Source organism: Aptenodytes patagonicus, chromosome 3 (assembly GCF_965638725.1).
Source record: "Aptenodytes patagonicus chromosome 3, bAptPat1.pri.cur, whole genome shotgun sequence".
Lineage (NCBI taxonomy): Eukaryota > Metazoa > Chordata > Aves > Sphenisciformes > Spheniscidae > Aptenodytes > Aptenodytes patagonicus.
The window spans coordinates 87,573,282-87,587,196 of NC_134951.1; the positions used below are offsets into that span (position 1 = coordinate 87,573,282).

The following is a 13,915-nucleotide window of genomic DNA, read 5'->3' on the forward strand; positions in this document are numbered from 1 at the left end:
TCCTTCACTTACAGTGTTGCCCTGTTAAGTGCATTTCTCATGTGAAACAGATTCAGAGGACCAGCGAACGGCTCTTAACAGTCAGACTCCTAGTTCCAAGAATCTAGATTTGTTTCTGTTTAGTAAACAGTGTCTAGGGTCTGCAGGGGTAGAAACACTCAGACATCTGGTTTTTTGAAATGGAAAAATGAAGCGTGAGGAAATAATGAAGTACAGACTTTCTTAATAGCTGTGAGCAGTGGGACATTCCAGCATCATTAACTCTTTCATTAACCTGCTGGTTCACTCCTACAGACATTCTCTTGTGTGTGACTCAAATCCATTTTACTTGTTAGTCTACTTGTTTCAAGAGTTGCCGTTCAGCAGTAGGTTTCATATAATAAACAGACACCAAACAAGCAAGCAATTGTACACGTGGATTGGAAAAGGGTACAGCTAAAACAACTGAGTATTCGGCCGAAAAAACTTTCCATGCTAGTAACAACCAGGAAAGACTTCAGTGACTTGACTGAGGCTAATTAGATCAAAACCTTAGTGGGTAAAATGGGGAAGAAATGGTCTCTAATTACAGCCGAATACAATACAGCCTCATGTGGAATCTCCATTCTGAAGCAACCTACTTTACAAATTGGGTGCTAAAGTAAACTAAACTGCTTTTTGCTAGGCTTCAGAAAGTATATATTGATTCTATCTCCTGGCAATGATTAACTCTTGGATATATCCATTTTAAAAGTACTAAAGCTTTAGCAACAGACGACATCCCCAGGGCAGCTATTGTTCTATTAACTCTAAGAAGGGAGGAGTAGCTAAGTTTGTTGTAAACACTGCCATTGTGGCAGACTAGCCGAGCAATACGGATACTCTGTACTTCAGTCAGGATTCAGCGAAAGTGAGACTTCTTATCTACACAGATTTTTTCTGCTCAGAACATTTAATGAGCAGAACCAATTGACACAAGTGTTTCTAAAGCGTGTCTTCTACTGGTAGTACAAAACACCAAAAAAAAAAAAAATCAGAGGGGCATATATGAAGACTAACAAAACCTGACAGATCCCCACCCACTGAAACAGTAGATACGACAAAACTCTCCAAAATATTTTTTTACTACCATTAAAGCTGTGACATGGAAAGATCCTCATTCAAGATACAATTGTGTTAGGTATGGAAAAAATCAAGAAGTGTACAGGATAAGCAGCAAAAAGTAACATAAAACTACTACAAAATAGTACACTGTGCTTAGCAGCTTAGTAGACAGACCAACCACTGCATGTGAAAAGGTGTTGTTATCAACAAAAAAAACCACTTAAATATGCTATCACATATACTCAGAGGAAGTTAACTGTGCCCTGGTAATAAAGTTAATTGGTTGAATCAAGTATTAGTCTACCAAACCACATGTTTCAGCTACAAAGGGGATGTGCCAGACATGAAAGCATTATTTCTGCCTCTACAATTCTGCCTGAAGAACTGGAAGCTTTCAGGTTTGATTTTGCTTCAAGTTATTCACATCAAGTTTCTCCTCTAGGAGGAATAATCCTGGTTTTATCAGCTGGTTGGTTAGCTAAGTATTTTGACACAGGTCAGAAACACTAGGTCGTTTTTCATTCATCTGGCATTAAAATGAAAATACACATGGGTATTCACGCATGAAAAGTTAGTTAAAAATAATATTGAAAGACTGACAAAGTGGCAAAAGCAAGAGCTTCAGAATTAAACAGTGCAAAACCTCCTACAATTTACCTATGATAGAAAAGTCTACAAGCGCTGGGTGATTTGATGTAACACGTGTTGTTGAGCACATGAAGAGTCATGTAAATATGATGTAAAACCAGAAACAACCTTGTGATTTTTTTATGCCTTTCCTATGAACAATCCTTTGCCTTTTTATTTTTAAGACATGAGTATCCAGTTGGGCAAAAAAAAAGTCAGAACTCCAGAATTAGGGAATATAGTGGCAAAAGAAAATACTAAGTTTCAGCAACGCACCAGGTAGTAATATTGTGCCATGCAGACAATCACTTCTAAAACAGCACATCCACTATTAAAAAACCCCAAAAATCTCAATTTTGAATTATCAAATACTTTGGACATCATTAAGACCACAGTGCAGAAGCTGAATTGTAAAGACCGCCTCCCTCCTCAGTCATACTGCTTCTTGCTTTCTTTCCCTTTGGCCCTACGCCTTTCTTACTCCTGGCTGCACAGTTTGAGTTTCAGTTTGTTGACAGGTGCAGGGTCTTTTGCTCAACAGCAAGAATCTTAGAGGCAGGAGAATTGGGTTTGAATATACTCAGAAGTCAGGGTTCATTTCCTGGATGAAAGCATTCACCATTCTGCAAAACCTGAGTACTGTCCCATAGGTTTGCCACACTTCTGAATTAAAGTAACCGTAACAATGCTACTTTGTGCCTCAGTGTTCCTTACTTTCTTTTTTTAAGCGTACCTTCTAGATCAGGAGTTTTATACTTCAAGGCCCAAACTACAATGCAAGAACAGAAGCGTGGGAGGGTCAAGAACTTTCTGCTAAGTAGAGAACAAGCTGGATAAATACAGAAACAACTAAGTGCTAGTTAAAAACTGGAGTTAGCCTTTCTGGACTCTTGCTGGCTGTACGTGGCATGTGGGCATCTAGATCCCACTGAAGACAACAGTGCAGGTACTTTTGTCTCATCCTTCACTTTTCTCCTGTAATTGTTGCATTTCATTTACATCGCCAATGGTTCCAGATGTTTTACGGTAAGCGACTACTGTGTATGCAAAACAAATCAGTCTGTGGTCAAACTTTTACATAAGGCAACTTCAAAAGATAGTATCAACTTGGGGCTGAGAACTACAGGGGACAGAACAAACAAAACATAAAATGGGACATTGAGTAGGATATTATGGAAAAGTGATAAAAGTCAAGATACAGATTTTGACACAAGCTTGGTGAAGTTCAAAACTTGAAAGATTTGAGAAAGAATAAAGACCCCAATAAGACAATACACAATTTGTTCCAGAGAGGAACCAAATTAACATATACCCTCCAATTCCCAAATTATATTTCTGGTCCAACTTTCAAGAACTATAAAATTTTACCTCCTAACACACACCGGAAACCATCCCCACGATAACCTGCCTTACACTGGCAGCTGAAGGACCCAGGAGTGTTGTAGCAGAAAGCATCTGGATGACAGTGGCCCTCTTGACATTCATCTACATCTGTAAAAGAAAAGATCAATCTCAGACAACTGTTCCTCCTGATGGACAAATCAGGGTGATGAATTAAACTGCAAACCTGCTGTATTACTTTCAGGCTCCTATTTAAGGATACCTGATTAGAATTATAGACCTTTGAAAGAACGTCTATACAGAAATGCAAAGGAGGGAAAAAAAAAAAAAAAGCATGCACGTATTTCAGGTTCTGGCTCTCAGCAAATCCCTGCACTCTGCTATTCTGATAGGTAACTAGGATTGTTAAGTCACACAGTATTTTAGAAATACATGCCCTTGTTTCTCAAGGAAAAGGCTTAACGCAGCAAGAGAAGTAGGATTTGGCCCACAAGGTTTCCAACATGTAGTTAGGTAAAGCTGTTCCCCCAGTGCACTCCAATTGACATGAAACAGAATATAACTTTTTTTTTTTACGTAGTCTGATCATCGTGTGTCACCAGCTTAGAAATATAAACCAATACAGTGCAAACAGTTCCAGCAGATGAAGATCTGGTCTGCTAACCCTAACTACTGCAATTTTTGCATTTACCTCATCTTGGACCTCCTGTAGCTCAAATATTGAAGGGTGAATTGAAAAGTGAGGGGAGGAAAGGACAAAAGCTTAATGCAATGCCTGCCTGAGGGACTTAAACTATGAAATTTCCTACTTTAAATCACAAGTAACTATAGGACATTGCAATGACCAGCTAAGTTGTGCAATAAAACCCCCACAACAAATGGTGTTACCCACCCTCACAGGCACGCCCATCACCAGAGAAGCCACGGAGGCATGTGCAGATGTAGGCGGACCCTCCGGTGTACACACACTGAGCGCGCTGAGGAATGTCACAATTGTGTGTGCCTGTCTGGCAACGGTTTACGACGTATTCAACAGCTGCAGGTTAGATGTACGAGAGAAAATTGAGTTTTATTCCGCAAAGTCTGAAGCTCATAGTAAGTTTATAGGGAGAGAGGAACAGCTGTGAAAGCATACAGAAGAGAAAGGAAACAAGGAAACTGAGTTGTTTGTTTTGGGGTTGGGATTTTTTTTGCCAAGATCTCCCCTTTCACTAGTGTTAAATCTTCTTATTAATGTTTTACAAGGAACTGGTTGTCCTCAGCACCTCATAGATATTTGTTAATATAGAACAGGGCAGAAAGGCTACCTCAGTGACAGATCCTAATATCCATGGCAGTTTTGCTTATAAAAAGGGGTCCTGGATGAAGAAATGTAAGGCGCCTCGCAGAGGTACCTCGCGTGTTAGCTAAGCGGCCAGTTCGCTGCAGTGGGAATTATTAGATATCCCGCGACACTAACCGAGCACTGACCCAGGGCTGCCGTCGCTTGGCAACAGATGGGAGCTGTGACTCACTCAATGGGAGATAAACACATTTGTCAACTCTGGGAGAGATTTTTGACCAACAGTGGAAGCCGGGACCAGTCCTGCAGCTTTTCATAATTTTCTCATCGTTGACAGCAGTGACTCTGAAGGCATTGCACTGCTTTACACAAGTTATTTCAGGTAGTCGCTGGAGCCCTGCCTGTGCTTACCTGTTACGTCAGAGAAGAGGAAAGGAAACCATGGTATTTAAAATCAGAAGAGGCAAAGTACTACAAAAATTTTGGGCCCGGAAATACACGAGTTTGCAGTGTGTACATCTAGGAACAGACTTCAGCTGCTGTAGCAGAGAGTCCACTGAGTCTTTCTTTACACAGTTCTTACGAGGAGCTGACAGGGGACCGGGACGAGACTCTACAATGCTCCTTTCATCACAGTACACAGATGAAAACTGCCACAGTATCGGCAGGGAAATAACAAAAGTCTGCCATCAGGGCCAGATCTGAAAACAGTTATTTTTTCCATTTCTCTGGGGGAGATAACATCATTGTTAGAATCATTTGTATCTGTTCTGTTTGATGAAGTAAGTTTTAGATTACAAAATAATCTATTCAGAACTGCATTATAAATGCGTAAGATGTAGAGTTGGAGCTCAAAGGGAGTCCCCAAGTCCTCCCATTCCTCAGCCTACAAATAGGAGAATCACAGAATCATAGAATCATTAAGGTTGGAAAAGACCTCTAAGATCATCGAGTCCAACCGTCAACCCAACACCACCATGACCACTTTACAACTCTTCTAAAGCTATCCAGCGAGTCACACAGCTGGTATGAAAAAGCTGCAGTTCCAGAAAAGCTGAGTCAGAGCTGGTATCCCAGAGCAAGCTGCAAAAGCTCAAAGAGGGTAGCTGTTGCCCCTTCTGGGGTTCACGTTGTCTGTGGGTTTTATAACCTCCACCCTTCCCTTCTGAAAGGGGAACAAGATTACCATGACATTTATTTTCAATCAGTTGGGAAAACAGAGTTCATCTTCCCTTCTCTTCAGTCTTACAGATGCAAGGTTTGGTTTTGTTTGAAGGAAGGGATCAAACTGAAGTCCTTCAAGCTGGGCAAGGAATTAACCTAGCACTTGTTAGAAGTGTGACACAGCACTTGTTAGAAGTGTGACACATCAACTTGATGGGGAAGTGGTAGAGTGAAGCCAGTGAGGTCATGGCTGGAGGGAAGAATGTTCCCTTTCAGGTCCAAATGACAAGAGGGCAGTGGTGGACATAATGCCACACTTCCACATCTCACCCTATCCCTTCCAGTGTCCTGGTAGAAGAAGTTACTTTTTCCAACTGTTCTGCAACAAAGGGGAGACTTAGGGCGCACTGTGAGCCGACGTGAATGGTAATTCTTACTGGAGCAGAGAAATGGGGCTCGTGATGGAATGTAATACACAGCATGCAAAGTCACACACTTAAGGGAAGTAATGCAACTTTCTGCTGTAAGATGAAGGCTTCTCAGTCTTAGCTGAAGAACAGTCTCGGCTATAATGAGGAAAGACCTGAATGCATTAGCTGATCAAAGGGTACCTAAGCTTCCACCACAAAGCAGTCACGACAGAAGCAAACGTAATCCTCAGCTGTTATCAGTTATTTCCAAAAGAAACAGCAACTGGTCCAACCATACTGGAAGAGTGTGTACAGGTTTTGTCAGTACAGAATTACCGTCAGGTTGCAAACAAAGACAAAAATTCTAACTAAAAAAAACCCAAAAAACTAATCTATATCCTATCCTGACAGTTAAAGCTCTAGCAGTAGAGTCATTACCCCTCTTCTGTCTGCCATTTGTAGATTTTTTTTTATTTAGCTTTTGATATTTGCAATATAAATGACACCCAAAAGAATCATCTTAATGTTCTCAAGGACAAAGCTCATGATTTTTCTTTCTATATGGAAAATTCACTTTCAATACACATCCTACACAATCATCTTGCAATTCTGCTAGCTACCAAATGGAATTTCTACAACTTTAGTGAAAAAGAGAGCAAACAAAAAAAAAAATCCCTCGTTAGGACAACCTTAGTCCAGCAAGTACAGATTAACTCAGGCTTCCTACAGAAAAAAGTTTTTAAATTAAATAAAAATAACTAATTCAGTGACAACTACTGAATTTGAAGTTTTAATGGTCCATTAACAGACCAGCTAGATTTCCTCCAAATCTCAAAGATTTTAACAGTGAAATGATCTGTAGTTATAATTCCTTTTCAGCATGATTAACTATCACCTCAGAATAAGCCAGCCAAGACACACTGGTTTAGACCTGTGCACTGCCTTATCCAAGGGATGAACCTGTAACTAAAATCTAATCTGTTAAATCCAATTCTGGATTAGATATAAGAAAGAAACAAAACACAAAACCCCAAAACGCCAAAGCACAGGACTACAGAAAATGCAGGAAAAGCCCTACCTCATCTTGAAAGTGAGATGTTGTGAAATACCAACAAATTAATAACTGCTCATTTTAATTTTTCTTCTTTTACAAATTTGAATTTTACTTCCATGTGAAATCTACAGCTAAATAATGGTACAGAAAGGACAGAAGCATTCAATAATTATTTCCACTTTCTGTTTGGAAACATTCTGAATGGGGAATTTTTGTGAGATGAAAACAAAGTACTTTAGGCACCTTCTTTGGTTACCTAATGGATTGTAATCACTAACTGCAGCATGAACTCCTAAATTCAACTCATGTTAGAAGTCAGCGCAGATCCTAGAAGCTCTGTTTTCTGTCTCTGTGAGATGAATCACAGCCTGAAAGCTGCTGGGCAGTGCTTTTAAGAAATGTGAAACTCACCAACACAAGTCCGCCCATCTGCTCCAAACTGGTATCCTTCAACACACTCGCAGCGGTAGGTTCCCGGCTGGTTATTGCAGACTGCATTGCTGCCACATAGAGCTGGTTGCTCTGAACATTCATCAATATCTAGAATATTATAAGGATTCCAGTTATGACAGAGATGCATTTAATACTGATGCCATAAAAACAGAAACTGTGCAATTGTTGAATAATAGCAGGCTTGCATATTTAAACCATGTCTTGGATAGACCATACCTCTTAAGAGATATTAGTAACCTGAAAATAAGTTTTCAGGTAACTGTGTCCTCAGCTAATCTGCACCAGAAAAAACCCAGAACAGGTTCTATAATGGAGTAATAAGGGGAAGGGACAAGAAATCAGAGGGGAAGGAAGAGCCACTGAGAAAGAAAATGCAGCCTACAAGGTGATCAGAAGCAGTGATGACTACTGGGGAAGCATGAACTTTAGGAAAGACTTCCCTTTTCGTTATCGATATACATCTCTAATCCACTGCTGCTCAACTCACAGCACAGACTGGGAGGGACAGTGTGATGCTGTTGTTTTCATTTGTAAGTTGATTTAAGGGTTGGAGTGGGTGGGAGGGTTGTGTTTTGTTTTTTTTTAATTAAAAAAACCAACTCAGTTAACTAATAGGGATGATGCATATTTCATTAATACACACTTTCACCTCTTGAAAACAAGTATGCTGTGATTTGATTATAAAACAAAACCCAAATACATTAAGGATACAGAGCTGTACAGAGCTGGGAAATAAGTCTCCTTGAACAGAAGGGATTTTCAAAGCAGATCTTGAAAAAGATGATTATTTCAATGGTTTCCACATATCTGTGCTCTGTACGCATGTGCAAATGCCATTCCTCATCTCCTTCAAGAACTTTTAACCTAGTTGACTCATTTTAACCAGAACTTGCATTACAGTAAATTTCTCACAGCGAAGTTCCCACAGGTTTTATGAAAGGACAAACTGGGTAGGAAAGATGCTTTGCAAGCTAGGAAAACATACCCAAGTTTGACCCTTCAAGACAAACTTGTTTGCTATGATTATTGAGATACATCAGCCACCCCGGCATCCCTCTAACCTATCTTTCCCAAAACCAGTCCCTCAGGACAGTTCATTTTGCTGGAATGGCTAGTCCTGAGGGTCAATACATTCCAAGCAAAACAAATGCTACATTAGCTGTCATTTTGTAATGGAAGTTTTCTGATACCATAACAAACTTTTCCATCTCCATGGAAGCCAATCGAACATTCGCACAAGAAACGATTTCCAGTTCCTGGACGACAGATCGCATTGGTGTCACAGTTATGGGTACCGGTGTAGCAAGGATTCCGGTTAATATCAGCAGAACCATCTGACAAGAGAGACCATAGTTAGCCATGACAACTCTATGCAAGTAATAGCACTCAGATAAGGCCCGGAAGGAGGTTGCTTGTAGTGCACGGGAAACAAGGAAAGAGAATACTTTTTGCACCAGGAAGAAGGGGACTTGTAGGTGATATGCAGGACATGAATCTCAGACACAGCAATAGCACCTGTATTCCTTGTTACTTGTGCAAAGGACTGCTGAGTTAAAAAAAGATAGAGAAGCCACAAAAACCTCTCTAAAGAGCAAGACTGACAAAGATAACGCATCTTCTAGCCACTGACACTAGACCCAAATTGCGATTCTTAGTAGCTTGGTTTGTTCATTTTAATTAGTAGAACTTTATCTTTGTAACAAACAAAAGTGAGAACAGTCTTTTCTTGTACTCATCTGGTGTGCATTTTCAAATTGCTCCTTTACTTTTTTCTGATTTTAGTGCAAACAGACAAACTTGGACAGTTCATCCAAAAAACACGCTTCATAGGCTGCCTACCTTCCAAAGATAAAATGTCATGTTTCAAGATAAATTATAGAAACTAGCTGTTTCAATGGCAAATCTTATTCCCGTCTTTTGCCCTTTGCTCTGACAATACCAAAAGATTCATTTATAGAGGAACTAATAATTAGGTAAAGATAAATGATACGCTCCATGTATCTGAGCAGCAATAGATTCAAGGTGGTATGTTGAGAGTATTTCAAGGAATTAGACACAAACTCCACTGAACTTCAAGATGAGATAATCACTTAAATACTCTTCCCCAAGTGAAAATACAAACTTTCAACAGTCCCATTTCTCTTAATTGGTAGACCCAGACTTCTACTGACTAATGCAACAAATTAATATAACTCATTAATTTATCCCAGCTAAAGCAGGCTAAAAAAAAAATATATAGAAGCCTGCTCTTAATTACTTACAAAAGAGAAAAAGAAAGATTTCCAATTCATACATACCACTGATTGGGCCGATGGAATTACTCATAGCATATCGCAGAATCTGCTCATCTCGGTTATACAGGACAAACACACTGTCCACTGAGAGCTGCTGTGTAGCAGAAGCAGCGTGGTGAGAGTCGTCATGAATGCATTCATCAAACGAGATGGTCTGTCGCCACTGATAGGCACCCGTGTATGTGGAAGCAACCCCATCCCTTTCTGGCTCTGTCACTGCGTACTCCCTGGTGGACGATGAAGTGATCACTGCAACATGGCAACAAACACGCTGATCAGAACAGAGAGCAAAAATACTCTGCCCAATGCTATCTGTAGACTTGGGATACAGGCTGAGTAGTGTAAGTAAAAATTTCAAAGGCAAGAAGCTACGGAAGTGGATGTATTTCCATGCAAAGGAATAGGCACTTGACTAGGCTTACTCTGTTCTCAGATATAACAGCCTTGAGGAATGAGTCGCATAATTTATCTTGACTTATTTTAAAAATTTAACTTTACTTTGTGGCTTACCAGGTAAAGAAAGGAACATTCAACTCAGGAAACTCAGAGGTTTCCTTAGATGAATTTACATAGTGGATCTATAAGCTAAGAAGGCCAAGAGCCACCTCACCAGCACCAAACTACACCCACTTTTAGTTCATTGTGGTCTACTGGCCTCGGATTTTGACAGAGTCCTGAAGAAGATGCATGTCTGAGAGCTCTTGTCTGCTTCACAACAGTTTTCTATGTTGTGAAAAATTGTGACCAAAACTCTTCAAAGCAGATCTGGGCTTGTGGATCCTCCCAACAGAAAGCTCCTCAGAACTCCACTGTTCTTCATATGGACACCAGAACACACCTGTATCAATCCACTTGCAACAGTTGGCAAAAGCTGGATTTCTACTAAGTAATGGTCTATCAGATACACCATAGGACAGCAGAAGAATAACTATTTCAGTACTGGAAAAATCAAATCCAGCCTGAAGGATGCCTCCTTCCAGCCCCTGACTTTTCCTCCCTGGGGACAGCATTTCTGCCAAGAAGGCAGGCGTTCTACAGAGCACACGCTGCCCAGACAACTCCTCCAAAACTCTGAAGTTGTTCAGCACAAAGCAGAAGCTTCCTGCTGCCTCCAGCTCCTCCTCCCCTATAACAGGCAAAGCAGCAAGAGAGGCTACCAAAGCCAGACATTAGCAGATATAAGGCAGTGATGATGCAACTACACCATTTTCAGCTCTCTCTAGCAATCAAAGTGTGCCCTTGAAGCAAAGGGCACTCTCTCCAGTATTCACATGCACCTGGGTGCACCACAGGCTGCTTCCTCTTTATTGCTCTTTGACAGCTGGGCTGGCTGGCCAGCAGCAACACTCCAACCTCACTTTGTTTTTGCTGTGTTGAAACACCCATAATTTTATCCAGCAAGAGGAAAGCAAAAGAAGGGAGTTTCCCCTGTAAATAGTGAAATGAAGAATGGCTCTCTTAACAAACCTCAGAGTCTGAGATAAGTGTGAGAGAGAGAGAGAAAGAGAAGGAGAGAAGTACTGAAGAGACAATGGAGGAAACCGATAAGGGAATTAAGAGGCTCCTAATTTTCTGGTCAGTTCAAATTCAGCTCAGATAACACTGACAAATGCTTGTTACTAACACAAGGCACAGTCATTGCAATGCAGTTTACATGACACATACTGGTAAATAACTGGTTTGCACAGTCTTATCGGACAAGACCAAAGCCCACTTAATGACATTACCACAGAAAGGTATACACCAGTACAGCTCCTACTGAAGGGCTGTGGACCCTACAAAAAAGCTTTGCAACTTGTACGACTGCCATCAGCAGTGTAAAAATAAGGCCAATGGAAGGGGGAATCAAGAGTGGTTTGCATCAGTTCAGAGAAAGTTAAACTCACATTTTTTTCAATAAAAAGATTAGAAATATTTGCATTGTCCCACTCAAAATCCACCCTCTTCTGGGACTTGTTCCAAAGAGGCAAAAAGCAACTTTCTATAAATCCAAGGATCCTAAGTACACTCGCTAAGAAGGGAATAAAATAATGTTTTTTGGATTGTCTTACTCACTGCTCTGAGAAATGTGCACTTTCTTATAATTTCATTCTTAGGAAACCTTACCAGAACTAGAAGTGTGATAGAGTTCAGTGTATGGTTCTATATGGACTGATGCACCAGATGGGATCTCAGGTATTCTGCCCTCCATTTCTGTGCTGATGGTAAGGTGACCATGCTCATCAATTCCACTGAATCTCTGCTTTATAACCAGCTTCTCATTGTTGCCAAGAAAAGTTACTTCAGTTTGCCGTGTAAACTCACCACCTAAAGAAACAGTATTAGTTAAACCACTTAATAGCACTTTCTGAATCCTTCTATTCAAAGTATTGCTCCTAGTAGATAAAATATAAATTACTATTTTCTGCAAGCTTTGATGCAGCATAATTGCTAATGTTTTGGGTTTCTACAGAAATAACTTTTGGAGGTATACTGATATTCTCAGATACTGCAAGGAAACTATCTTTTCTTAAGCACTGAGCATGCTAAATTGCAAGTAAGCCTGCAGAAGCAGGTTCTTTTAAATTAAAAAAAGTTCCAACAAAGCTAATAATAGTAGGCCTTACCCTACCAGTTAAAATGGCAAAGGAGTTGTACACTTTAGAGAAAACCTCCATTAGGAATACAGTGAGTTAAAAAAACATTTAAAAAATCCAGTACATCTGTTTCCAAATCAAAACCAAGTGAAATGTATGTTGTAAATTCCAGAACAAACTTCAAACACACCAAATCCAAGAAAACTCCAAAACTAAAAGTTATGTTCGACTAAATTCATAGTACAGGGCTGTAAAGGATAAAATTTTAAAAAGAAACACATGTTCTCCTAGAACAGATTGGATCTACAGCTTGAATTCATGTGCACAACCAACCAGCTTTGGCCTCAGACTCTCATAAAAAGCTGTAATTGTGAACTGGGGTTTCCCTCACATAAGTTAACAGGATCATTTGCATCTCATGCAGGAATTGCTTCTGTTAAGAATTTCAGACCTTCATGAGGTCAGATTTTCATTCCTCTTTTGCTCCGTTGGTACAATCAGGCAATTAACATGTTAGACCTCTTGTAGATGTAGGGACAGCTTTTTTCAGTAGTTCTGTACACTCTAGTACCAAAAATCAGATCCTTTTTAATAATGTCTTTCTTGCACAGAAACTGGCCAAGCCGTTCTTCTTTTTAACAGACTTACATGCTTGTGCACTGACAGTAAATTAAACAGCCCAATATCTACACATTGTAAACAAGAAAAATGGCAAGAAGTTTGATTACAAAGCAATCCATTTACAGCTCAGAATAAACATACTTTCATCCTATATTGCTTCTAAATACACATTTCTTTTCTCTCAAGACAGAGGAAAGCATAGCACAGTTTTTGAACATTATTTTAATTTAGAACTTACCAGTAACACTGAATCCATTTTTATATCCCTGCTGTTCCACAGCAAACATCCATCCTATGATACCTCCAATAGAGGCAAGAGGCAGTAACGAATACCCCAAAGTCTCTGGGATTGTGCTGATAGCGGTGTAGGCACGCCCTTGGTTCATCACAACATAGGAATGGAGATCAGTGTTCTCGAATATAACTGGAACGGGGTTATTTCCTACAAAGATTCTTCCTTTGACCTTCCCGTTGACTCTCTGAGGAGAACCTGGCAAATCAATACAACGCATCATAACAAAACGACAGTTCTCACATACTCTCCAAGGAACGTGTTCAGAGCGCTCACTACGTTCAGAGATACTAGTGTTGAAATAAATGGCAAACAAATGCTCACAGAATTCAACAGACAGGAAACTGCCGACAAACAGTGTGTTAATTTGCTTACATATGTATGTGCATGTGTGTGTGTTGCCATTATACAGACGACTAAGTGGCCAAAATTGCCTGAAGAGATGCCCTTTACCCTAATTAGCAATTTTGTCTGCAAGGATAACTGCATAAACAGACTAAGCTGTTGCAGTCTCTCTGACAGTAAGTGGCATACAGAAACTTCTTTTGAAGATCACACTTCATATGAATACCTACTGAACGTAAATTTATTCATTCCCTATTAGAAGGCTAACACCATGAGGTGTTAGAGTAATTGACCTATTATTCTAACCTATTCTGTTTCTTAACTCAAAACTATTGACCGTTTTAAGACTGTCCATGTTTTACAGAAGTAGCTA

At 39.9% G+C, this 13,915-nt stretch overlaps 1 protein-coding gene across 2 annotated transcripts in view; it reads right to left on the reverse strand.

The window, feature by feature from the left end:
* NID1 (nidogen 1) overlaps positions 1–13,915 on the reverse strand; it is a 50,523-nt gene that overhangs the window by 24,333 nt on the left and 12,275 nt on the right. The window contains exons 6-12 of one of the 2 annotated variants that reach the window (XM_076334158.1): positions 13,144–13,395; positions 11,815–12,015; positions 9,712–9,957; positions 8,605–8,748; positions 7,373–7,501; positions 3,944–4,087; positions 3,079–3,201 (exon numbers count right to left, since the gene is read on the reverse strand). In XM_076334158.1, coding sequence (XP_076190273.1) covers positions 3,079–3,201; positions 3,944–4,087; positions 7,373–7,501; positions 8,605–8,748; positions 9,712–9,957; positions 11,815–12,015; positions 13,144–13,395 — 1,239 coding nt within the window. The remainder of the gene's footprint in view (positions 1–3,078; positions 3,202–3,943; positions 4,088–7,372; positions 7,502–8,604; positions 8,749–9,711; positions 9,958–11,814; positions 12,016–13,143; positions 13,396–13,915) is intronic. The other variant, XM_076334159.1, reaches the window with a different exon arrangement.